The sequence below is a fragment of the Sycon ciliatum genome, chromosome 1, assembly GCF_964019385.1.
Source record: "Sycon ciliatum chromosome 1, ocSycCili1.1, whole genome shotgun sequence".
NCBI classification, from domain to species: domain Eukaryota; kingdom Metazoa; phylum Porifera; class Calcarea; order Leucosolenida; family Sycettidae; genus Sycon; species Sycon ciliatum.
This window is the reverse complement of record NC_088643.1, coordinates 59,497,255-59,523,773: the sequence shown is the minus strand read 5'-3', so window position 1 is coordinate 59,523,773 and position 26,519 is coordinate 59,497,255. Positions and strand designations below refer to the sequence as shown.

At 47.3% G+C, this 26,519-nt stretch overlaps 1 protein-coding gene across 3 annotated transcripts in view; it reads right to left on the bottom strand.

Annotated features, from left to right (window-relative positions):
• The window catches only part of LOC135804640 (uncharacterized), a 67,922-nt gene that overhangs the window by 12,111 nt on the left and 29,292 nt on the right, over window positions 1–26,519 (bottom strand). For all 3 annotated transcript variants that reach the window (XM_065318556.1, XM_065318557.1, XM_065318558.1), the window contains 12 exons: window positions 20,449–21,132; window positions 14,276–14,962; window positions 12,379–13,062; window positions 11,124–11,810; window positions 9,796–10,464; window positions 7,945–8,610; window positions 6,594–7,238; window positions 4,817–5,512; window positions 2,946–3,536; window positions 1,794–2,474; window positions 713–988; window positions 401–518 (listed from right to left, as the gene is read on the bottom strand). In XM_065318556.1, coding sequence (XP_065174628.1) covers window positions 401–518; window positions 713–988; window positions 1,794–2,474; window positions 2,946–3,536; window positions 4,817–5,512; window positions 6,594–7,238; window positions 7,945–8,610; window positions 9,796–10,464; window positions 11,124–11,810; window positions 12,379–13,062; window positions 14,276–14,962; window positions 20,449–21,132 — 7,084 coding nt within the window. The remainder of the gene's footprint in view (window positions 1–400; window positions 519–712; window positions 989–1,793; window positions 2,475–2,945; window positions 3,537–4,816; window positions 5,513–6,593; window positions 7,239–7,944; window positions 8,611–9,795; window positions 10,465–11,123; window positions 11,811–12,378; window positions 13,063–14,275; window positions 14,963–20,448; window positions 21,133–26,519) is intronic.

The following is a 26,519-nucleotide window of genomic DNA, read 5'->3' as shown; positions in this document are numbered from 1 at the left end:
ACACACACACGCACACTCTACTAGTGTGCAGTAGGAATAAGCAGTGTATCATCACAAGACTTGGACAAAAATGAATGGAATTCAAACGCTTTGTCCGTACAGAGTAGTCAGAGCGAAAGGCAAGTGCCTGAGTCAGAATTTAGACGTGGTACATCACTCCAAGGACTGAATCACGGAGGGACGACCACATGAATTTGTACATGATCAGCAACACACTGAGGAGGCAACTCCATGTTCTGCCGTGGCTGCTGCATTCTGTGCTCTATTACCATAGTCACCAGGCGACTTTCAGGTTTGCCTGCGCACAGCGAATCACAAACAAACACCTTCCCCTGCCCATGATACTGGTGGCCAGAGGAGAGGCCTGCAATGACAATCCACACAATGCCCAAATATTTACCTCTTCCTGATGGCGATGACGATGATGACGATAATGATGATGGCGATAACGCCACCCGCTGCCCCACCAGCCGCCGCACCGACACCACTACTGCCGCCTTGCCCGCTTGGCCCAGGTGCTGGCGGCAAAACCCAAACAGAAGTTTGCACAATTGCTTGATCTACTACATGTAGTATTTTGTTACCTGCTCAACAAGTACGTATACCCCAGCACAGGATTTACATGAGCAGAAGAGAATGAGCAGTAGAGTGAAGTCTAAATGGACCATGTCCACTAAGCAATGCAGCATCACCTGAAATAGATCATGCTTACTTGGTGGCGGGAGGTTGTTGGTTTCCACCAGGATGTCTGATCCGCAATTGCCAAACGTGGCACGTGCCATGACGGTTGCGTTTCGCATGGTACCACCAGAGATGAATATTCCCGCCTGTCGCTTGACATTACGGTAGAGAACGGGCGAACCTGAGTTGATTGAGATGCTGACCTGGCTGGCTGTCATGGAAGACTGCCATTCATAATCTATGATAGACTCGTTCAGCAAACGGCGACTGATGTTGAATTTAGCCTGCGCCAGGGCAGTTGCATTGACTGCAAACAGAAGAAAAATAGATGTAGAGGAAAATGCGGAAAGGTTTAGTGTGTGCTTTTTACTGCACTCCTACAGTAAGATTGGGCGCCGAAGAACACTTACCGGTATACTGGGTAATGGCACAAATTCAAGAACAATCCAGGCTAAATTTTCAGACTGAAGAACGCATGTACTGTACTGTTTTCTACGTGTTTTCCACATGGCATGATTGCATTGTACGATGCTCTCCATGGTCGCGGAATAAGAACAAAACAACTAATATTTGAACATTTTCAAAACAACGCTAGGCTGTGCCTTGTGCCCTTGCGTTCTTCGACGCTCAATCTTACTGTAGCCTAATAAATCTGGAAGGAAACAGGAGATGGAAGATCTATCTTCAGTACCGCTCTTTTTGAGAAAATCTGTGTCATAAAGGCCATAGGGTCTAGGATGAAAAAGGGATTACAGTCAAATTTGCGTATAACGACACTCGGCGGGCCATCAGAAAAGTGTCCCTATCCGTGAAGTGTTCGTATACCCGAAGTCCCATTATATGTATTACAGTTAGATGGGATTTTGCTCTGGGCATGGAAATTCTGTCGTTATTGGCGAATTGTCGTTATACTATGATCCGCAGTCGTTATTAGCGAAGTTGACTGTACTAGTATTTCATCTGGTACCCCACCAGCCGGCAATCCGCTCAACCGCAGTGCGCACACTCAAATTGTTGCATACACAGTGCGCACAAGTAAAGCACTTCAGCTATCCTGCTTTCTGTCTCCCTCATCTGGAGATTAAGTGCATGAAAATCAGGCATGTCCTTACCACTGGCATTGGCTGTTATTAAGCCATTCGGTGCATTTCCAGCCATGTCTCTGATTCCACTTCCGTTCAAGTTGAGCTCGACTATACCATTAGAGTATGAGCAAGCAATTTCTGCTGCTCGAAGCGAGTCGGTGTCACTCAGGTCAAGACGAACAGAGTTTTGCCCTCTGCTGACCGTTATTGGCACGTGGTACGCACTCTGACCACTTCCAATGACAAGTGAGCCCGATCCTGTCCCAGAAAGTCCTGTGACACGCTTCAGAGGTTCGTCATAACTAATCTCTATAGAAGCGCTAGGCGGCAACAGGACTACGGATGACTGCAACATGACTGGTTGCGTCGTGTCTTTGACTATTGCAGGACTGACACTGGTGAAGTTAGCAACACTTTGTCCATAGATATCACGCAGGGCAAGTGAAGAGATGTAAATAGATCCATCGGCATTCATCACCTTCAACTGGTTCAGATCTGAAGTCGAGAGCCAGCATGTCTGGCGTGAGTATGAGCTGATGCCATTCCTAGCACCACTCACTACCAATGGCAATGACATTGGTGTTGACAGAGTTATGCCATCACAGTCATTTGCTCCTGTATCTACGCAGCTTGGCTGCTGAGGGACTAGCGTAAGACTGCCAGCATTTAGATCAAGTCCCCAGTCCTTCAGACCGAATGCCTCCGGCTCTGGAATCAGGCACACACAAGACAACACACAACAAGATCAGCTATTTGCAAGCAATTGTTAATTAGCAGCAGCAAATGCCAGCTGCTGGAATGTCTTGGAATAAGAGGCAATATCAACAAGTACTCTCTTTTACCAATCACTGAGACGCGATAAGTAGTGAAGTCAACATCCCCTCAGATTTGAACAAGCATGCACGCATGCACACACAGACACGCAAATACACACGCAAATACACACACACACACACACACACACAGATACACACAAGCACACTCGTATGCACACACACGCACTCCGCACCACGCACACTAGCACGCTCACATACACATCTCATGCCCGAGTGTGCATTAGCTAAGCTCAACGTCGACCATATGCTAGGGTCGTACAGCATCTGACACTGTTGCTCTAAAAGGTGTCTGGATTTCATCTGTTGAGACCCCGAAAACCGGCCATTTAGCACTTCAACTTACGTTGGCCACGCAAGATAACGACCATGGTGATTGGATTCATGTTTCCAGAGAGATCAGACACGGCTCCGCTGTCCAGCCGGGCAAGCACTCCTCCTGCCTCAATACTTTGTAGATCGGAGCAAGTTAGAGGAAAGCTCAGCAATGTGGAGTTCAGCAAAGATCCTGAAATAGCAGGTTGGAAGTCGCCACTGACATTCAGCCGCAAACTGACACTTGACATGACTCGAATGGATTCACTCATTCTAACAGTCAACATAAATGCAGTTGGGTCGTCCCAGGCGTCCTCAATCACCGGCAGAGTGTGGTCCAGTATAACTCTGCCGTGCGTACTGATCACTTGACATAGGCCCACGGAGTGAAGGCTCAGCTTGAGATTCCACTGCTGCATGGCCGCTAGGCTTGTGACCATGTCTCTGTTGCCGAAGAATGAGCACTGGATGGCGGTGGCGTTGGGATCGCTGTTATCCGATATGACCTGGACAGCAGGCATGGCAGTGTTGTTACTGATGATCTTGACTGCGCTGCAGACGGCCGGTACTGGGTATGGTTCTATCTCTATCAATCCACTGTCAAGATCCAGTGTCCAATTTCCTGAAAGCAAATGCATGTACACACCATCACGTTAACATCGTGTTCAGCGGCCCAACTTGTGTCAAAGAGGACCACTAGTACTGTTAAACTCAAAGAAAGGGAGAAATGTGTCCTGTCTGGAAGAAAACTTGTCTGGCCAACATGTACATCATTCTAGCCGCACTTTTCCAGTGCAACTACGATACTTCAGCTTGAAGCTAAAGATATCGTCATAAGTATCGCCTTCTGTGTAATTAGTATAGATATCATCATAAGTACAGTCAGACCTCGCTTAACCGCACACATCTGTTTTCCACAAAAACATCCGGATAGGCGAGGTAACCGGATAACTGAACACACATACTGTATATGCATGTGGCATGTCAAAAGCAGTGACATCGTACATACATGTAGACAGGTCCTATGCAGTACAACTAGCGTGCCCAGTATGTAAAACAAGCGAGAAAAATGACAAGTGCATGCAACTGAGTGCAGTCCGCATACACCCAGCAGGTCAAGGACCTCATTTGCTTGTACAACTCCCTGATACTAGCTTCTGCAAGCGCTAGCCAGCCACATGCAACCGGATACGACGAAGCTTTTTGTACACATTTTAACCAGTTTGTACACAAAATCATGCACCGGTATGCGGATAGCGAGGTCCGGTTATGTTGTATGCATAACATATGCTGCACATCGGTAACCAGCGATTTTCTTCCGGATGGCGAGGGATCTGGATAAACGAGGACAGGATAAACGAGGTCTGACTGTATCACCTTCTGTGTAATTAGTATAGATATCGTCTTAAGTATCACCTTCTGTGTAATTAGTATAGATATCGTCATAAGTATCACCTTCTGTGTAATTAGTATAGATATCATCATAAGTATCACCTTCTGTGTAATTAGTATAGATATCGTCATAAGTATCACCTTCTGTGTAATTAGTATAGATATCGTCATAAGTATCACCTTCTGTGTAATTAGTATAGATATCGTACATGTACATGTACTGTGAACCGGCAAGCCTTTGCGATCTGGAAACGTTCGCGATTTTCGCGATGGATGTGATATCGCAAATGTAATCTGGCGCGAAGAATGTAACTGCAATAACACATTAAATCGATTCCAATCGCAAGCATTTCCAAATGTAAATCGGTTTGTGCGCAAACGCTTCCTGATTTACAGAAGACTAGCACCTGCACTGTCTGTGTTCATGACCGGGCCACAAAGGATGAAATAGTACAGTCCTTAGACGGAGTACTTTGAAGTAGACCTAGCCTTCTCTCTTCTATTCCTTACTTGTGCTGACCCATGTCGTTGTGATAGATCCATTCTTGTTCCCGTTGCCGTAAACGTCATAGAACGCATCCGCTGCAACGTGCACCTGCACAGTATCTGAGTCCCTGATGGTGCGTGCAGGCGAGCAATTCACATACGCCTGGCCCGTGAGTGCAGACACAGACACGGTCTGGTGCCAGCTTGGCACTGCTGCCGATGCCGGCGTGAACATCAAGGTGGCCATGAATGACGGCGAAGAAGGACGGAGCCGCTCGCTGAACGTGAAACGCAGCTCCAAGCTGGAAGCATTGACTGTGACAGACGTCGTCGACGGTGGAACGGTGGGCACGACAATTGCCGGTGATATAAACGTGTAGCACAGATCAGTTGAAATGACAGGAATGGTGTTCAGGGGTCTGCTGTCAGCAAAGAGGTAAATCAAGCCGGAGCTCAGGCGTCTGGCAAGCTCGGTGAATGTGCTGCCAGTAACTTGGCACTGTCCCTCCGTGGCGGAGATCTTCTTTACACTACCTCCAAGTGCACTACTATGCCAGGCTGGTAAACCAGGTGGAAAGCCATGAGTTGAATTGTGTGCTTCAAACAGGCGAAACGCAGAGCAGTCTAATCCTGCGTAACCATTGGGAGAATCCTGTGTTATGGTGATGTTGATAAAATGACGCTCCATATCCAGTGACCATGATTTGATTGTGGCAGGTGCTGAGAGTAACAACGGAAGAGCAAGAATAAAAAAAAAGGCTGGCTTTAACGTGTTATGCTGAATAGTTCATGAACACAATGCATAGTCAGACAGGAAGTGGGTGCAGCAGTGTTGGATGGTAAAGAACACCCAAGCTTCAATCTCAGCAAGAGAAATGAGAAATAGCCAGGGATGGGGTTAGTAAGAATGTCCTAGCTGGGATTTTGGCTAATGAGAATGCCCGGTTGGGCCCGGGATGTATACTGAAAAGCACCGTAGTAGATAAATATGGGTGCATTGGACTCTGTCACCTGGCTTTAGAGAGAAAGTGCAATAGCGCATGGATCCACTGAATCATAAACACGTGCATTGTACTGCGTACATTAACTTCACTGTGTGTGTGTGTGTGTGTGTGTGTGTGTGTGTGTGTGTGCGTGCGTGCGTGTGTGTGTGCGTGCGTGCGTGTGTGTGTGCGTGTGCGTGCGTGCGTGTGTGTGTGGATGCATACATATGTATCTAGTGCACGAGTTCAGCTCGTGAACAGTGCCCTTTCGTGAACAGTTCTCATTTGTGGACAATGCCCATTCGTGGACAGTGCCCATTCGTGGACAGTGCTCGTTCGTGCATCGACAACAAGGAGCAAAAAAGCCCTGGTTCCCAACAGTGACTTTATATGTGTTCTGCAATGCCATACTTTCACCGCCACTCTGAACGTTCTGCTTCAATGGGCCTCAATTCTCTCACACACAGCTACCATGGATATTGTGCAGTGCCTGGTGGGATACTAAATTTCCTCTTTGGAGTTATTTTCACGTTTACCCCGGCCATGGGTTGTCTGGTCCAGGATGCACAGCCTACAGGACACCCATCCGCAATATATTGAGCTGACTGATATTCAGTTTTTTCTCTGCTGCTCTGAAGAATCCACAAAGGACCAACCAATAGTGTCTGCAGATTGAGTAGCATTCACCTTGTATGCATGTACAGTACTGTCGGGCGTACCAGCGTATACACGGTGACTCAACTGTGCATAGACCGTAATACATGAAAAAGAAGAACGATCTAGCATGCAGTGCAAGTACAATAGGTTGCTAGTCTCACCCTCGGCAGTGATGTTGACACTCGCGACTTGTCTCCTGTTCGTCCATCCAAACTGGTCAGAGAAGGATAGACCATTGAAGATGGCCACTGTATTGTGAGTGATCTGCCTTCTTGCAGTACATGATAGATTGAACATATACCGAAGAATGCCCTGGCTGACTGTCTGAGTCAATGCTCCTGTTCCGTTCAAGGTAAATGCAACCATGGAACTCGATGGCTCCTCTGAGAAGTCAACAAAACCCCTGCGATCCAGGAGATTCACATATACAGCATTCACTGATGGGTGCACCGGCGCCGTGATGTTTGTCGGCCGCACACTCATGGAACAGGTGTCGTTCTCGAGTTCGCGTCCGCTTGGCACGGCTCTTGCGCCAGTGGGGCCAATGACGGCCAGACTAACACTGCTGATTGAGAGTGAAGAGTAGTTAGCCACCGCGTCTAGGCTGACACTGCATCGGATGGTGTTCCGCGTCAACACCAGTCCACTGCCCAGAAGATCATAAGAGCCCAGGGCAGTCTGCATATTGAAGCGGTTGCATGCAATCACACTCGATGAGTTGATGAACTCATCACTACGCAAGATCACCTGTATAACTACGTATCGTTCATCCAGATGAAGCTGCCACTCATCTATTTCAATAGGACCTGAACGCAATCACAGCACATGCGACAATAGAAACAGCAGAAACAAACGGGCAATTTGCAATCTAACTTAGACCAGTTGACTCCTGTCATTTTCCCCCTGCAGTTATGCACATTACCAAGTGTATCATGCACTGCACAGTCTGAAATCAGTGCAGCTGAAGGAGGCCTCCAGCGTCACATACGCCATGTGTTTGAACTGAATGATCATGTGTAGACAAGTGTGCTTAAAAGCATGCACACAATTACTAGTACACAAGAGGGTTTTTACGTAGTTCACTTCATTTTCCTATCAGGGCACGTTCCGTTTCCGTTGGCTAAACAATTGTATAGAAACACAACCAGCTTAGGGAGGTTTGTTCGTGCCAGGCCATCACCATGCCTAATTGTACCTAATGTTAGTTCCCGATTTCCATACATGCTCCCCACCCCCACCCCCTCCCCCTCCCCGCACATCCTTTCCCTGCATGCACCCTTCACTTCTGTGACCCTGTACACATAGCTGCCTGGGTCTCTTTCCCTGCATGCACTCTACAGACTAGAGACCCATACACATAGCTCATACTGTATCAAGTAGCTTCCCAGGTCTCCCATTCAAAACCTGCATCACCTGTCAGGTAAAATAAGTTTGCCAGCCAGCAAGAACTGCATCTCATTCCGTGTACGGAAATACTCGGGCAGGACTTCCATATTCAAGCCCTAAACATACCTCGGCTTGCTATGGTAATTGGAAACGTCAGCATCACATTCTTATTTATGCCGAAATCCGTGAAAGATTTCTCTGCAAACTCTGCATCTGTTACAGGCGTGCGGATGATCTCTGTCCGCTCCTGGCACGTGAAGTTGAATTCGAACTGTCCAAAAGAGTTGAGTTTGGCTGTGGCTTGTTTGGGGGTGGAGAAAAGCAGCAATTTAAAGGAGATCTCTGATTCAAGAATGGTTTCCGAGATGTTAACAAATCCAGTCAATGGACTTAGATCAGCAACCACTCTGACAACTGTCGGGAGTGTTGTGTCTGGTACAAGTTTAGTTACTCGCTTGAATGCATTGCAGCTGTTAATTGTGCTAATGCTGCGACCAGTGGTTGTGTTGACAGCAGATGCATTGGAAATATGTAACAGCCAGTTTCCCAACTGCTGGAGACCATCCAGCTGGTGTGTGAATAGCATGCACTGAAGTGAGCCATTTCCATGGGCTTGAACCGGTCCAGTCAAATGCACTGCAGTGCTTGTGTCAAACTCAGTGTCTTGAATGCCTATTCCATCACAATAGGTGCGCGTGGGCGATGCAATCGATTCTGCGGGGTACAGTTGTAGATTCAATGTGAAAGTGCCGCGGTTCAAGTCCAGCTCCCAGGACCGTATATCCAGTGGACCTGGAGAATAGTAAACAAGCACAACAAGCACAGCGGCTAATTGCGGATCATGACTGTAAGTTACGCGTTGAAACAATGGAAACAACAGCAGCAGGAAAATAATAATAATACCAAGACCAAATAAAAATGTAACAGTTAGATCGATGTACGTGTTGTGCATTGTACTCCTTTAAGGGCATGTTCGATTGGTAGGATCGGGATCCCGATCCACCGGATCCACTGGATTCGCACCCTTTCGATTGGTCGAATCCGGATCCGGATCCTTCGGATTTGGATCCGGTCAACCCACCTCGGGGAGCAGGGTTGACCGGATCCAACGGTTCCAAATGTGACCTTTGTGCGTATATGGCGGGTAAAAATCATTTTTGTACACATTGTGGCACGCACACGTGGATGGAAATAGAGCTTGTTGACTTTTTGTACAACGCACGCGATGAGTACGACGTTCACCCTTTTGGGTGCTTTGTGAGCGCCATTTTCAACATGGCAACAGTCAAGGTCCAAGATAAAGTGTTCAGTTGAATCTGAAGGATCCGAGGGATCTGAGATCTGGATCCCGATCCCGATCCTTACCAATCGAACATGCCCTAAGATTCGTTTCCTGAGTGTTGTAAATTGCACGTGCAAAACATTTTGAATTTTATGCCAAGAGTACACAATTTCATGCAGCAGATCAGCTCATAATTAGATGACTCATAATACATTGGCATACATACACACACACACACACACACACACACACACACACACACACACACACACACACACACACACACACACACACACACACACACACACACACATACACGTGTACACACTTGTACTTGTACTTGTTGCTCACTGCCAAAACTGGTCACGTGGGTCTCCCCGGGAGAGGGGAGAGACTCAAAAGGAATCTTGGAAAGATGACTCAATTGGCTATTGAACCGCCCAACGGCCGACACCCCCTGAAATCCCCAAAACTACACACACACACACATACACACACGTGCACACATACACACACGTACACACACACACACACACACACGCACACACACACACACACACACACACACACACACACACACACACACACACACATACGCACACACACACAGGCACGCACACACACACGCACACACACACGCACACACACACACGTACACACACACATACACACACACACGTGGTGGTAGTACTCACTAATGGAAGTCAGTTGCACAGGTAGTGTTGTGGCAATGTTTGTGTTGAGTCCAAGGTCAGTGTACGACCCGGCAGCAAAGAAAGCTGACACATTACCTCTTTGAACAATGGCAACTCGATCAGAACAAGTCACAGGGAAAGTGAAACGACCACCGGCATTCTCGGTTGCAGTTTTGTTGATCATAGGGGAGAGCTGAAGTGAGAAGTTCAACTTTGGAAGCAGTAGTGTCTCTGTGAACATCAGTATGCCCGCCCTGGTGATGAGATTTGTCTGTAACACCGATACTGCGGGTAGAGTAATGTCTGGAATGACATTGGTCGCAGGTGTATTGTCATTGCACGTTCCCAGTGTCTCGAGCGTGCGGTTGTCAGTACTGAGAACGCCAGACGTTGTCCCCACTGACAGCAGGCGCTGGGTCATAAGCTGCAGGGAATCAAGCGCTGCCGGAAGAATGTTGCACGTGATCTGGCGCCGACTTGCTGCAACACTTCCCGCACCTCTCAGCGTAACAACTGTGTTAGGCAGGAGGGTACTGTTGAGTATGGTCAGTGCACTACAATTCACCGCTGTCTGGGCAGCGTCAATACTCTCCAATGGGTATAGTCCTACACTGACTGTGAGGCTGGCAGTGTTAAGATCCAAGTCCCAACTGTCTACCTCCAACGGTCCTTGAAAAGATAGAGAACCAGAGAGCAGATTACATTCAGGTAGAAGCGATCGTTGATTAGATAATATATATCACAAGGAACACATAAGATCAAGCACATCTTCTTTTCAAAGAGGTGGTGAGGATGAGGTGCACTCAAGGGTTAAGTCAAGAGTGCAGAAAGCAGTGTTTGAAACCCCACATACGACAACGGAACAGGGATAATCTTTTGCTAACATCATGTTTGACGAGTCATGAGAGTTGCAATCCATAACTGAAGTCTTGCACTGCAGTCACACGGCCACTGCTACTCGTTTGTACTGTACCTTGGCACTAAACATTACATTATTAACGATGGATTGTGCTTTCCAAATCCATACGCGGAGCTCTACACTCTGGTGTATGTACTCTTGGCTCCACGCAAGCTGCTTTTTCTACGGTGTGCTCTAAATCTAGGATGGATCACAGAGCATTACCAGCCAGCTTATCATCCGCATGCACTATTAAAGGGGTGTGCTTTTGGATGAAGACTTAGTCAATCTTCAGACTAATAGGCAAATGCATGTACATGTACTAGAAAGAACATCCCAATATACTGCATGCATGCCTGAAGAAAGTGACTTGGGTGCTGTATGGGAATCAGGATGATACTTTCTTGTTCCATCGTGACGCATGACATACCTCCCAAGATAACTGCTGTGATGGTGCCACTCGCTGCAGCATTTCTATTCATGGAGAAGTCTTGGAAAGCGCCAGATGCAACAGTCCAAGTGCTCAACTTTGACACCAAGTCATCACGCTCCGCTGGTCCACATGGAAAGGTAAACCGGAAGAGGGCAACTGAAACACGCCGTGCGGTGTACGTGGCGGACATGTTCAAACTTGGTCTATAGGTCAAAGTCACATTGATTTCACTGCTGGTGACATCTTCAGCCAAGGAAACTGTGATCTCCTTCTGGCTGAGTTCGGCTGTAACAAGCTTGACCGCAGGGCGTGTGCTATCAAATATCACTCTGCTGGCACCGTGCGGCTGGCTACATGGCCAGCTTGTGGTCAAGACGCGGTCTCTTGTGCTGACGACACCGGACATGGTGCCCCATACTGCTAGAAACATGAATGATGAGAGGCTTGCTGCAGTGCGTTTCCCATCCTCTGGTATGCTGCACTGGATACGTGTTCCATTGAGAAGACTTGCTGGACCAGTTAATTGCACTAACACATTATCAGGGGATGTCCTGTTCACTAGGTAGAACTGAGAGCAGTTGATGATAGACTCGTTTCGAATCTTCTCTGAATTGTACATCCGTGGATATACCGTGACAATAGATGTGTCCAAGTTCAATGTCCAATTACTGTACGTCATTGGACCTATACAAGGTAAGTACACACACACACACACATATACACACACATACACACACACATACATACATACATACATACATACACATACACTTGTACTTGTACTTGATCATTGCCAAAATTGGTCACGCGCGTCTCCCCGGGAGAGGGGAGAGAGTCTCAAAAAGGATCTTAGAGAGATGACTCAATTCAGTCAATTGGGTATTGAACCGCACCATGTTTCTTCTTTCCGTGCAACTGATATGTGGGGTTTTGTCCTAGCCTAACTTACTTACTACACTCTGTGCACTGGGCATTGGACTCTAGGCACTGGGCAAGGTAAGATGTAAGCACGAATATACTCAGTCTGGGCTGTATAGTACACTTGTGTGAATACAGTGTGAACAAAGCCCCTGAGACCCAAGTCTACTAATCACTGCAGTGCAATGTCCTAGCGTACATGGACCTTGCTGTATTTCAATTGCATCATTACTAAGCGGCAACTGCAGCAGCAGCCAGATCAGCAACCGCAACAGTAGCAGAGCGCTACTGCAGCCAAATGCGGTTCAAAACATTGCAAACTGGAGACTCTTACTTCCCAGCGGTACTTGAACTAACACCGTTATGTTAGGATTGGCTGCATTGCGAGATAGGTCGGTTACTTGAGATGTCTGAATAGTGACGTTGTTTGATAGAATTCCTTGCAGGTCGGAGCATGTCACGTTGGTCGAATAGGTGTAGTCAGCTGCATTAAGCTTAGCAGTATGAAGTGGGACAAGATTTGGAATTGTATTCACAAAGCTAGTGACATTCACACTGGTCTCCTGCACCGTCTCACTAAAGTTTAGACTGACTGTGCTCTTGATGAGGTCTGCTGCAGCACTTGCCAGGACTGGTGGTGTGAAATCCCAGGCGAAGCCAGAGATATTGGTTCCATCTTGGCATGCCGTTGGTGTGTACACTAGGCGTCCAGCTGTGGTCTCTATGGTGGATTGGTTGCCAATGACTAACGACAGGTCTCCGGGTGAGGAAACCGTTGCAATGGCATCCTTGGAGCGTCTGTCGAGTGGGCAGCGGAACACACCTCCAGTGGAGAGTACGTATCCAGACGGGCTTGTCAGTGTTGCATACTGATAACCAGTAGAATTGCCAATGGTCAGTGAGGTGCAGTCAATACTGGCTGATGAGTTCAACATCTCAACACCATCATCCATGTCCAGAGAAACATGTAGGAACGGGCCATTCAAATCAAGTCCCCATGTCCGGATCCTAGGAGGACCTAGAAGTAAAACAGCAGCAGGATCACAAAAGTCTGGTTACCTTATTGATAAGTGGACGCTAAAATACGTTGAAAATTCATTATGAAGTAGTACCCTGGATATACATTTTACTGCTAGTATGGGCTATAAAAGTACTAGTGTTGAGGTCCCTGCCTTATGCGATACTAGTCATTAGATCTACGTGTAGGATACGCAGTGCCTCGGCTAAAAAACTATAAAGTGACAGTTTTGTATGACCCGGTGGAGGTGAGTTGATTATTTCACAGATCAGGCTCTGGAGCAAAGTTGGCGCAGGGTTTTACTGTGCCAGAGGCAAAGAAAGAGTTCGCAATAGTTGGCTGCTTACACTATGCCGCACCGTATGCAGTGCCAAACACACTGTACAGCAGTACTCTTGACATGTGTGTTAACACATGTGCACATGTTCTGCCGTCACAAGAGCACAATGCAGTTATGTGAACCTTCAATCTCCGCCTGGTCGATGGGACCACCGTTCTTTTGGCACCCAGTGTATTACACGTGCAGGTTAAACCCTGGTTTAATTAAAGTGACTACATGCACTCAAGGAAGGTGTTGCACTGGTCACAAAGACAGTCACTTGGACCAAATTTCTCTCATACTTCAGAAGGACCCCTATCAGCTAAAAGAACCATGGCAGCGTGCATGGGATAGCTGTGGCTACGGATAGCTAAAGAATATTTCGGATTCTTTGTTCAGTATTCAACTTGGGACTTCCTGCAAAATGTGTGATGAATACTTGGCATACCTGTTTAGTCCTTCTACGAGAATACCTACCTGGTTGTGCTAGAGAACATCTACCTGGTTGTGCTAGAGAACATCTACCTGGTTGTGCTAGAGAACATCTACCAGGTTGTGCTAGAGAATACCTACCTGGTTGTGCTAGAGAATACCTACCTGGTTGTGCTAGAGAACACCTACCTGGTTGTGCTAGAGAACATCTACCTGGTTGTGCTAGAGAACACCTACCTGGTTGTGCTAGAGAACACCTACCTGGTTGTGCTAGAGAACACCTACCTGGTTGTGCTAGAGAACATCTACCTGGTTGTGCTAGAGAACATCTACCTGGTTGTGCTAGAGAACGCCTACCTGGTTGTGCTAGAGAACATCTACCTGGTTGTGCTAGAGAACATCTACCTGGTTGTGCTAGAGAACACCTACCTGGTTGTGCTAGAGAACATCAGAGGGTCTTACCTTTGTCTGGGATAGTTACATTCAGCACTTGTTTTCGATTCTTGTTTCCGGAGAGATCTGAAACTGCTCCATAGCCTATTTCTGCCAGTGCGCTTGCGTTGCGACTCAAGGCGGTCCACATGTCACAGTTGAAGACTCCGCTGAAACTGAGGGGAGTGAATTTGTTCATAGTAGCATTGATCGTTGGAAGGGGTACAATGCTCAGTGCAACTATGACTGAGTTTTCCATTATTCCCTCGTTGAACTGCACAGTGCCAATAGAACTGGATAGATTGGCTTGTGCGAGAACCAAACGGGGCAGAGTAGAGTCGGGGACAAGTAGCGACAGTGGCGCTGGGCATTGTTCAACTGTGTGGAAATTCCTACCAGCGGTTGAAGAAACATCAGATGAGTTAGCAGGAATAGCCAGGAATATATCTGACTGGTTAAGCCCGGCGAGTGATACCAGCTCCAGTGGTGACAGGCGGCACGAAAATGTATTTGTACTGGAACGGTTGCTCGGTGTCTTGAGTTCTCCACTGATAGATGCTACGTAGGGCACACCCAACCCATTGACTATCGAGAGTGATTGACAGGTGAAGTTCTGCAGATCCACCTTATCCAATTGATAAGGTACGTCGTTGGTGATGTTAACTGCAACGATACCTGCATCTAGATCAAGTGTCCATTCCTTCACATCGGTGGGACCTGTACAAAGCACATCAGCAAAGCACAGTGTCTAGAAAAGAAATGGCAGACATGCGGTGGCACAAGTTCATAATGGCGGGAAACTTTGTTTTGTTGTGTAACTCTGAGTTTCATAGCAATAGGGCCAAACACCGCCGCGTAGTTACTTGGGTGGTGCAAACATGTGGCATGTATCACTACATGCTCCATTAGCTCAGTGCAGGGGCGTCGGAACCGGTGCGGCAGGTGCGGCCAAAGCCGCACCAATAATTTTCGAAGTTTTTTTTTTTTTTGCATTTCAACCTTGTTGATGGCTTGTCGACTCTTGTACAGGTACCATGTTTTACATCGACAATGCGGTGTATCATCAGCATGCATATTCTTATTAATTTTCTCATATTATTCTGTAGCATTAATTAAAATATGGCCTTTTAGGCCCAATTTTCAAAAAAATTCCCGCGTGAGGACCCCCGGACCCCCCTCTCACACTTTCGCCGCACCAATGTTGAACTGCTTCCGACGCCCCTGCAGTGCCCCCACCCCCAAGGCCCTCCAGTGCCCCCGCCCACAGGGCCCTCCAGTGCCCCCACCCCCAAGGCCCTCCAATGCCCCCGCCCACAGGGCCCTCCAGTGCCCCCACCCCCAAGGCCCCCCAGTGCCCTCGCCCACAGGGCCCTCCAGTGCCCCCGCCCACAGGGCCCTCCAGCACCCCACCCCCAGGGCCCTCCAGTGCCCCCACCCCCAGGGCCCTCCAGTGCCCCCACCCACATGGCCCTCCAGTGCCCCCACCCATAGGGCCCTCCAGCACCCCACCCCCAGGGCCCTCCAGTGCCCCCACCCCCAGAGCTCTCCAGTGCCCCCACCCCCAGGGCCCTCCAGGCAACCAACATGCACAGAAATCCTGGATTTCTCAAAGCTTCAATTTGTTCTTTGTGCATTTACGCGTGATGTACAAACTAGGCCGGTCGAGGCAGCTCGAAGCAGAGTGATTCAGTGCACAAATGGGCAGAGCCGTATACACATACATTCACGTGAATGCCAAACGCCGCTGTCTGATGACCGCTGAAATGCGTGCGCGAAACATGAAGTTACCACTACACAGCCTTTCGCCTCCGTTGTATGTGTACAAGTGATATGTGTACAAGTGATATGTGTGTGTGTGTGTGTATGTGTACAAGTGATATGTGTACAAGTGATATGTGTACAAGTGATATGTGTGTGTGTGTGTGTATGTGTACAAGTGATATGTGTACAAGTGATATGTGTACAAGTGATATGTGTACAAGTGATATGTGTGTGTGTGTGTGTGTGTGTGTGTGTGTATGTGTACAAGTGATATGTGTACAAGTGATATGTGTACAAGTGATATGTGTACAAGTGATATGTGTGTGTGTGTGTGTGTGTATGTGTACAAGTGATATGTGTACAAGTCACTAAAAAGGAGTCAAATATAAGCGGTCAATATAGCCCTAAGGAGTGAAATATGCAGGAATATTTGACCGCTTAGGTATGGCAAAAATCTATGTGAGTCAATACTACAAGTAAGGGAGTGATAATGACTTATGTAGGGAGTGAGACTTTTATTACAAAGCACGAAGAAGTGTAAAAACAACAGAAAAATGATAAGGCACCCATTTTGATAATCCAGGGGATGGCCCACGCCTGGTACTGCCACTGCATTATAAATCATACGTAATGACTGATAAAAGGTGTGAAGCAAACTAATAACAAAAGTGTAAATGAAAATTGCTGTTAGACCACACGAATGCCAAGTCACACTGCAAGAGCTAGTGCCCTGGAATCACTGCCTCCGCAGCAACAAGAGAAGCAGGGGTGGTAGAGTCGACGGAGACCTTGAGGCTGCGGGATCCACGGAGATACATGACGCTCGCCCGGAGGAGCGCAAAGCTTAGGCGGCAGCGGACCCATGCCATCACCACACTGTACGGCTCCTTGCTCTTCTCTGCTAGCAGGCACGCAATACGCTTATACAAAGCTGTACAGTGGCGACTCATTCCACCTGTTGTGGCAAACACAGCTGGCACAAATGAAGCATGTTCCACGTCGCGGATACGCTGCTCGTACGCCCGGCGTTTCTCCTTCTCCTGCCGAGTGTAGGTTGAGGCCAGTGAGGTGGCCCGGTTTGAGGACGCATACGGGTTAAACACCCTGACATCAACGAAAGTGCGCTCAAACCGGCCACCCCAAAGGCCACTGGCAGCTACATCCAGACGAGCCTGCTCTTCCACAATAGGTCTTTTGCCAAATAAGACACGCAGTGACTTGGCGGGGCATGGCATGCGTACTGAATGCGTGACCCAGGCACGCCATACATGCAGTGCATTCCTCCCAGCGCGAGCTCTTGTTCTGGAACCGCAACGATCAATCACCGCGTTTGGCGTGTACTCACCCAGCAGGCCAGGCGGCCAGAAAAAACGAGACTCTCCTGGATCGGAAAAAAACTGACAGCGAAGGATTCTGTTTTCTTCTCGCTTCTTCATTGCTGTCCGATATGTAGAAAGGGTTTTTTTGCATTTACTTCTTGCTGGACCTTTGTGATATGTTTGATACATGGCTGATGAAGCGGTCAATGGGCCGAGCACTTCATCTCTTGTGGCGGTACGTTGCGATGAAGGGAATGTTGATAGTAGTCCTGCGAGGGAGAATCAAGTTGAATTAGCGATCCCAAAGCTCGGTTTTTGATGCCTTTGGACAACGAGTCCTTTGAAAAATGGACAAATCAACCAGTTGAACACTTACCTGCGAGCTAGAGGAGCCGGAGTGTCCAGGAAACGGGGTGATTTGCTCGATCGGTAAGTACCACTTCAGGATGCAGTCTTCCACATTTCGCCCAAGAAAAAGTACATTTATCGATACATGTTTTACATTCTAACTTTCTCCATCTGTTCAGGGCCTGGTTCTATCACATCGATCCAATACTGTGCACTCCAGATATATTTGGCGGCAGGCATCGGCAAGGAAAGCGGAAAACCGCTGCCATTCAGAGCATTGTTGACGCTGAGCTCGTGGAAGCCCATAGCGACGCAATGAGCATAATCGTCCCTCTAGCAGCTACATTTCGTCCTAGTTTTCCTGAAACTGGGTCCAGCTCTGCTCTACCAAAGGACCTATTGTATGGTTGCAAAGATACTTTTATATTCGCCCTTGTAAGTCTGCTGTGACCATGGAAACTGATAAACCGCCAGCACTAATATTCATCAAGAGGGGTATTATTATTCATTGCACTTTTGCAAATATTGCAATCTAAATTATATCATACTATCCACATTTATACCCACTAAGTCATTAGCTGCTCCGTATTGTGCATGATTGTTCAGGCATGACAAAATTCGTGTTGCAGAAGATCAATTCGCCATGCAATGCTAGCAACAGTTGGCATGGAAAACATATTTTGCTTCAGCAAGTAAAGGAGCCTAGAATACTGTGAGCAGGCAGCGAACAATCCATATCTGAATGATGATAGGGAAAAGAATTATTGGAACGATCTTTGAAAAGATAGAGAACTCCCTGATTCGCTCCATCAGACACTCAACATGAATTCGTAACGTGGCAATTTGTTGCGTTTTCTGGATCTCTTCTAAGGCCATCTGTTGCTTGATCGCTTGAACGGGGGAATGTTCAACTTTACGCCATGTGGCATCAAGAGATCCCGGGTGTCAAATCCTTGGTCTGCCATAATCAAAGTCCCATAGCCGGCTACTGGCAGAAGATCTAAGTAGTGGCTTCTGATTGTGAGCTCGTGGTCACTGGTGGATCGCGTAAATGACTTGGAGGTAAGCGCCGCACCAGCATCTGGGGTCATACGAATGAGGCACGTCAAGGTAGTAACATTATGCGTCTCATATGAGCTGTAGAGTTGCGACTGCGCAGACAGACTGGAAGCGATATTACATTTCAGCACTGTAGCATCTATGATCATGAATGTTGTAGGATGCAGCTTTTTGAAAACATCCAGCAATCGTTCTGCCACTTGGGAAGGACGCGGCGAGATTGGTATGTGTGCCGTGGCGAAGACTAACCATGGTAATGAAAAAGCTCTCCAAGCCAATTAACTTAATCTTCCGTTCATCACCGGGTTTCCTTTTCCTGGAATCGGCATCCACTGGTTTACTGCGAAAGGAAAGACGCTCTTATAATCCAGGTAAAGAAATTGAATACATGCATCAAACGCAGCAAGCAAAGGAAAACCAGCGTAGTACTGAATGTCAGAGTCTTCAAACCGAGCTAAATCTCCAGGCTGAACTCCGCTTGGATATCGTCGATAGCGACTATAGTATTCATCAGTGAAATGGTTAGAACACACCACTATATTGTACGACATGATGGTACCCGTAACCATTCCGCTCATCTCGACGAATGGCGGCAATCCAAGACTTTCTTGTGTCCAACTCGTCACTGCTCACGCTCTTAGCTTCTCCAGTTTTCGATTCCTTGCTAGCAGGGAAGACATTGAACAAAGTATTTTGTCTGAACGTCGGTCGCTGTTGCACTGCGGAACGCAGCAGTGATCGCCTTCCCCATGGCTAAAAATCTGGAGAGATCTTCTAGAAAACAAAACTAAACCCTTTACAAGAACTAGGCAGAGAAAATCCAGTGATCGTCCTCATTATATTGTTCTAGAATGTCGATCGCGATCGCGATCGCTTGAAGAAACATAGTTTTTGAAAGACACAAGCAAAACAAAAAAAGAAAGTCACTATTTTCTCGACGCGTGGGTGAGTACACGCCAAACGCGGTGATTGATCGTTGCGGTTCAGGAACAAGAGCTCGCGCGTGACTCGTAATGCACTGCATGTATGGTGTGCCCGGGTCACGCATTCAGTACACATGCCATGCCCCGCCAAGTCACTGTGTGTCTTATTTGGCAAAAGACCTATAGCTGAGCGATAGCGAAACTGCTCTCCTGTGACAGGCTGGAGGTGAGGTTCCACGGCGACATTGTGGGCAACCTATATATATATATGTGTACAAGTGATATGTGTACAAGTGATATGTGTGTGTATGTGTACAAGTGATATGTGTACAAGTGATATGTGTACAAGTGATATGTGTGTGTGTGTGTGTGTGTGTGTGTATGTGTACAAGTGATATGTGTACAAGTGATATGTGTACAAGTGATATGTGTGTGTGTGTGTGTGTGTGTATGTGTACAAGTGATATGTGTACAAGTGATATGTGTACAAGTGATATGTGTACAAGTGATATGTGTACAAGTGATATGTGTACAAGTGATATGTGTACAAGTGATATGTGTGTGTGTGTGTTATTTATACTGTGGTGGAATGAGCACAAGAAGCGGAACATGAGACAAACCATACCATAGTAATCAAGGTTTATGTCAGCTTCATAGTCTTTTTCAGAATACATGTTCAAGTTGAAAATCAACAAAGTAAACTGCATGATAGCCATGCTCACCCGGAAACAGCTCATTTTTGGGGCTTCCAAGAAGGGAATATCAATGTGTACCTTCTTTGACCGCCACTTACCGGAAAAGTGATCATCAGTGTCGGTGCTGGCTTGATTGGGGTTGCCAGCAACGTCAAAAACCGCTCCACGGTGGAGAGATATCTTCACGCCCCCCTGGTAAAATGACCTCGCTTCAAAGCAAGTGAGATTGTAAGTGTATATGCTGTTGCCATTTATGCTGTTGCCAAGGTGAACAGCAGTCTTGTCAGACGTATTGCCACCGGGAAGTACAAGGGTCAGATTGATGGCTTGATCCCGTAGTGTTTCGTTGAACGTGACATTCCCAGCCATCCGGTCCAAGTTTATGTGCCAATTACCGAGCCCCGGTGGGACAGTGTCCGGTAATATCGTAACTGTCTGATTCAATGCACCACATGAGAAATCCGTGACAACAAACGTCCCACTATCTGTTACGAGACCTGATCCATTGTAGATGATAAGAAGTGCATTGCTGGCATTGGCATTCAGTAACTTCACTCTCTCCGTAGCCGACAGCTTACACTGAAACGTTTCGTTGTTTTGAAGGAACCCATAATAATCTGAGAATCCAGCTACATACGGGTCCAGGGTGCGATTGACAACAGAGATTTGGTTGCATCGGACAGAGTCGAACAATCGTAGCCCATCCATTGGTCGTACCCGAACAGTTGCTATTAGTTTACCACTGCCCAGATCCAACGTCCACCGGGACACATCCGGCGGGCCTGCATAATCACACAAATACGAAGCAGGATCCGGTTATCAGTGGGTGTAAACACACATTTTCATTACAGACCCTGGTGAACATCCATAGCTCAAAGCACGTGTGGAGATGCGGGGGGGGGGGGGTATTTGGTTTCACTCCAAAATCAACAGCTCTGTTGCTGGCTTTAATGGAGGGGTACAACACCTTCAGACAATGCTCCCCACGTCCCAATGAGTATGTGCTAATCGCAATACTAAAATAGACAGAGAGACCTGTTTCAATTTAAACCTTCAGTTCTGATACTTGAAAAAACAAAACATTCATTCATCCATTCTGCTCCTGCATGCTTAAGACATGCTCTGCTATCATCACTGACAACGGTACTGAACACGTCATGCAGCATGCACCAGAAGTTTAGCTTAATATTGCACTAGCATCACATCCATATCGGATTAAATTTTGATTTTTGGCAGATTGCAGTACAGTGCCAGTCCTTGCACCAGGCTTCTATGCTGTTGACATTGTGTTTTTTTCTTTAATACTTGTTAAGCATTCATTCTCTCTCTCTCTCTCTCTCTCTCTCTCTCTCTCTTTCTCTCTCTCTCTCTCTCTTCATGAACTGACATGAACAAGTACCACTGACAATACAGCATATGGCGGGGTCAAACATACCAGCGGTATTACATGTGCGTCCATGAGAGTGGTGCTGGGCTATGAGTGAGTCTCGGGTGACTACCTCCAAGTTTGGCTAGCACACTCTGGTACATGCAGTACATGAGATACTCTGCCTCTGTGTATTATTATTATTATTATTATATGCATTTCCGCGGCAATGTCAGCCGCGCAATGGCAACCCACATATTCGCATATGCCGGAAATAGAATGCTCCGCCAAAAACATAAATCAAATGACATCATATATATCCGTTCTGTGTAATCCAGTCAAGAGGAACATACGACGGCACAGAGTCCTCTCCACCCTGCACGGTCCCTTGCCAGGATCCGGAGGCGCTGCAAGTCACCAAGCGACACAAGCCTTCCATTATCCGTTCCCGCCAGGTCTCCCGACAGCTTCGTGACAATTGTGACACGTGGGCGTCCTCGCCAGGTCTTCTCATCGTGCGTGAAATACGCCGCCATTGCCAATGATGCTGGGGTGTCCTCTGGCAAGCGGAGAATGTGACCAAAGAATTGCCACCACAGACGCTTGAGAATGTTGGTGATTGGCTCAGCTTTGCACCTGGCGTACAAAGAGACATTCGTCATCTTCTGAGGCCAACTAATGCCAAGGAGTGATCGCAGTTGCTGACGGTGGACGGAATCGAGACTCTGCTCCAAAGCCACCGTCAAGCCCCATGTTCCGCCGTTGTAGGTCAGTGCTGGTATGACAAACGCCTGATAGAGCCTCAGGCGCAGCTTCTCACTAATAAGCTCTCGTCGACACCATACAACAAAGAGTGACCTGAAATCTGCTGTTGCGAGCTGCTTCCTTCTGATCACGTCTTGTTCATCACCCAGAAGTGACCCAAGCTTACGTGTCTTTCTCCAGATTTCCGCAAGACGATCCCCTTCTCTGCGTAGTGTTGTTTGCTCAGTTTTCTCTTCGTTCACTTTGAGATGCCATTCTCTGAGGACCTCCGTTATGCTCGGGCTGATACTATCCAACCATGTCCGTGAGCTGCTCAGAAAATCCGTATCATCTGCATAGATAACTTCCCCAGGCAAGAGATCATCAGCTGGCGGCCTGGGAGGTAACGTGGCCCTGAGATCACGTAGCGCTGATTCCAAGTAAATGACAAAAAGAACTGGAGATAGGCAGTCGCCCTGTGGGGTGCTGATCGTGGTCTCAAACTCCGATGACTGCTGCTTACACGCGAGCACAGATAGGCTTGTATTGGAAAGAAGCACTCGGATAAGTCGGACTTCATCCTCCTTCACGATGCCATTGACCACCGTGAGCAGCTTCTCTCTCTCGATATTGTGTCGAATGCCTTGCTCATATCTATTCCGTGTATCTCGATGGTGGCATGGTACGAGGTGAATAGCAATTTCTGGACATGAAAATAAAATAGAGGCCCACTGGCTGTGTGTTTTACATTTTTCAGATCTTTTTGTATCTATTGTATGGCCTAATCCTTCATCTATCCAAATACGTGACAATTGCTCATGCTGTGATCCCAGAGACTTTATAGCAGGATGTTTTTGACAGGCCAATTTTTTGGCCTAAATTTCAGTGTATGGAATTCTGGACATTAAAGTAAAATAGCGTCAATAGGCATCCTATACTGCACCATTTTGGTTATTTTTTCTATTGGTGGACTGCAGTTGGCCTCTTCACACTTCCAGCCAACAGGTCCAAGACTACAGCGTCTGAAGTGGAGTGCACATGGGGAAGCCAACGATTCGTCCATTACTTCTTATTTTACTCAAAATTCAAAATTCTCATGCGACATAGTACCACAAAACTCGTTGAAATGCCTCCCAAGAAAAGGCTATTAACAAGGCACCGACACGAGGAGAAACTACAACAGCCCAGCTGTCAACTACAACAAGAAAAAACTTCATCAACCTGACTGACTTGACTCTACACGCGACAACAAATTATTTTACTCGAAATGTCCAGAAATGTACAATGACTGATTGTCCAGAAATAGCGATTCACCTCGTACTTCTGGGCGATAGCGGCTAGCCAGCGATGCGTCCAGACTGCATCAGCCGTGGATCTGCCAGGACGGAAGCCACTATGGGATGCACTCAGATAGCTGTCCACTGCTGGCTGGATGCGTCGCAGTGTACATGGGATATTATTATGCTATGGAAATCTTCGATGTGGCATCAAATTGGAAGGCACATCTTCTCAAGCTGCCTGGATGATAGGTGAGTTGATTCTGTGGTTTATATGTTGCGTTCATCAAGAAGTAGTTTGTCGGTGGACAGTCTGCTGGCCTCGATGGCCGCTCTGTTGTTGGTAGTATGGATAAGCCATCGGGGACAGCGTATGGCAATCCCCCTGTGGTCTTAGTGCGTCTCAGTGGCCGTTCGGTTGTGTTGGCGCACGGAAGGAAGTACGGTTTTAAAACCTTTGGTGAACCCTTTGTGGGGATAATATTCCACAGTGAATTGCAGCCTTCAGTGAGTTGTAGATGTGCCAACCCTTGTCCGGCAATGTTCAAACAACCCTGCAGCCAGCGGCATGGTTTTGGCTATGCAGTAGAACGCCGATTATCCGGACGTCAACTATCCGGATGATCGATTATCCGGATCGCCTCGCCGGGCTGGATTTTCGAGATTTTTGCTCATTTGCCGGCTTCTTTTTTCGCCTCTCGGAGCACCATTCAAGCAATGCACACGATTGTCTTACAACAGGTTGGAGTCAAAATGCGATACCGTATTTTCCGGAGTATAGTGCGCACTTTAGATGTGCTATTTTAGGCCCTAAATCGCAGGTGGCACTATGCTCCGAATATGAAATGCCTGTACTTCAATGAAGATTGAAGTGCGCGTTATACAAAGGTGCGCACTATACTCCGAAAAATACAGTAGGGTCATTTTACGAAGCTGGAGTGTGCCTAGTTCCTGTTGTACTGCCGAAGATAATGAAAAAAATGGTGAAAACATGCAGGAACATGCTTGTTTTAGATACCGTATTATCTCTAATATAAGCACGGTCCTTTATTTTTTCAATATACCTCCGCCCCGTGCTATTATTGGAGACGTTCCTTTATTGGAGACTGTTCCATTATTATTTCAACCTCATTTCAGAGGCATGTTGCCATGCCAAATTCATGTCAGACACACACATTCAGGGCTAGTACTTGTACAGAAACACGTGGGCGCCATCTTGGTTCACGTGACATGTGTCACACCATGCTGTGTACAGGGAATCTTGCCGTACTTCGCGTCGACTCTGGCCTGTTCAAATCCACGCACGTGAGCCACAGTTCTCTCTAGCAGGCTGAGATTTTGCAGGCACCGAGTTCAGATGTGGGCAAAGGGATTCACCGAAGGATTTTTTGATTTTCGCAATTTAGACCTCAAATAACACCCTCAAACTCGGTAAACGTGTCCCACCTCTAGGATCGTTTTGGCGAAATTCGCTTCGGTGAAAGTATGGAGCATCTCCTACTGAAAATTTTGAGCCATCGATTGTCAAAATCGGCTCATGTGGAGCTCACTTGTGTCGTTTTGAAGGACGCCGCGCCACGCGCGACTTGCGCTGGTTCTTTCACAAGCGGAAGACACCTTCCAGTCAGAACTGCAGACTGAGACAGTGCAGTGCGCACGGCAAGGAAAAGAAGGAGACGTGCATTTTCCATTTGTTGCACTGTGTCCTTTGCTTTTATTGTTCACTGATAACATGTTCACAAAATCTTGAGCTAGACGGAGAAGACTGACTTACAGATTCATCTAGGCTTCAGCATGATGCACGTATCCGGACCATAGGAAATATTGGGAAAGGAACCGGGAACCACGAGAATAATTTTTCTGGAGCGAATCCAATTATTACCATGGTTCCTTGTTCTTGAACACCGCGCTCCACCACATCGTCAATGTTTCTGCGAGGTAAGGATTTCAGGACTACTGTCGGTTTGTTCGACCTCGGGGCGATCTGATCTACGTCCAGCTGGCCATGATACTGAGCCGAACTGGCCACTAGTTCGCTTCTTTCTCGACTCGGGATAATCAAGCCGGTCAGAGTGCGATTTCCTACCCTGGATGCGATCCATGGTGCGGACTGAAAATAACTACTGAACACCTCCTTGTACAAGCACTGACATACAAGACCAGTGGTGGATACAAACTGACAACAGGAAACCCTAACAGCACCCGCTCTGTCAAAGAAAGTCGAAGGGAATAGCAGTTCGAACTAGTTCAAGCACCACCAAAAAATAAAACTATGATAAAAACTAGCACTTGCTCTTGCAGCTAGGTCAAAGACTGTACTGGCAAGTACACTTTTGCGCAGTCGCGATCTCGCAGCCCCGCATCACGTGCGGGTATCTGATGACGTAGCGTGATTCAAGATGGCCTCTGACGTGTTTCCCGTTTTGTGATCCCAAATACCAGCCCTGACATTTCAGGGGTTTTTCGCCTGTAGAGATAATGAATTTACAGTGTGCTTATAATGGAGACTGAGGACTTTATTTTTTGAATGCCGCCGCAAGGTGTTCTATTATTGGAGACGTGCTATTATTGGAGACTGTGCTTTTATTAGAGATAATACGGTAGATGTGTGACTGCTCCCTTAACCGAACATTCCTCTCATACAAGCCCCCTGGAGACAGCCCGCGCCCCGAGGGGTGCGGATAATCGGCACTCTGCTGTATTATTGAGCACCGTAAGGGACGGTGTGGTCAATGCCTATTTTTATTATTAGTGTTCCGTTCCATCATGGCAAATATGTGGT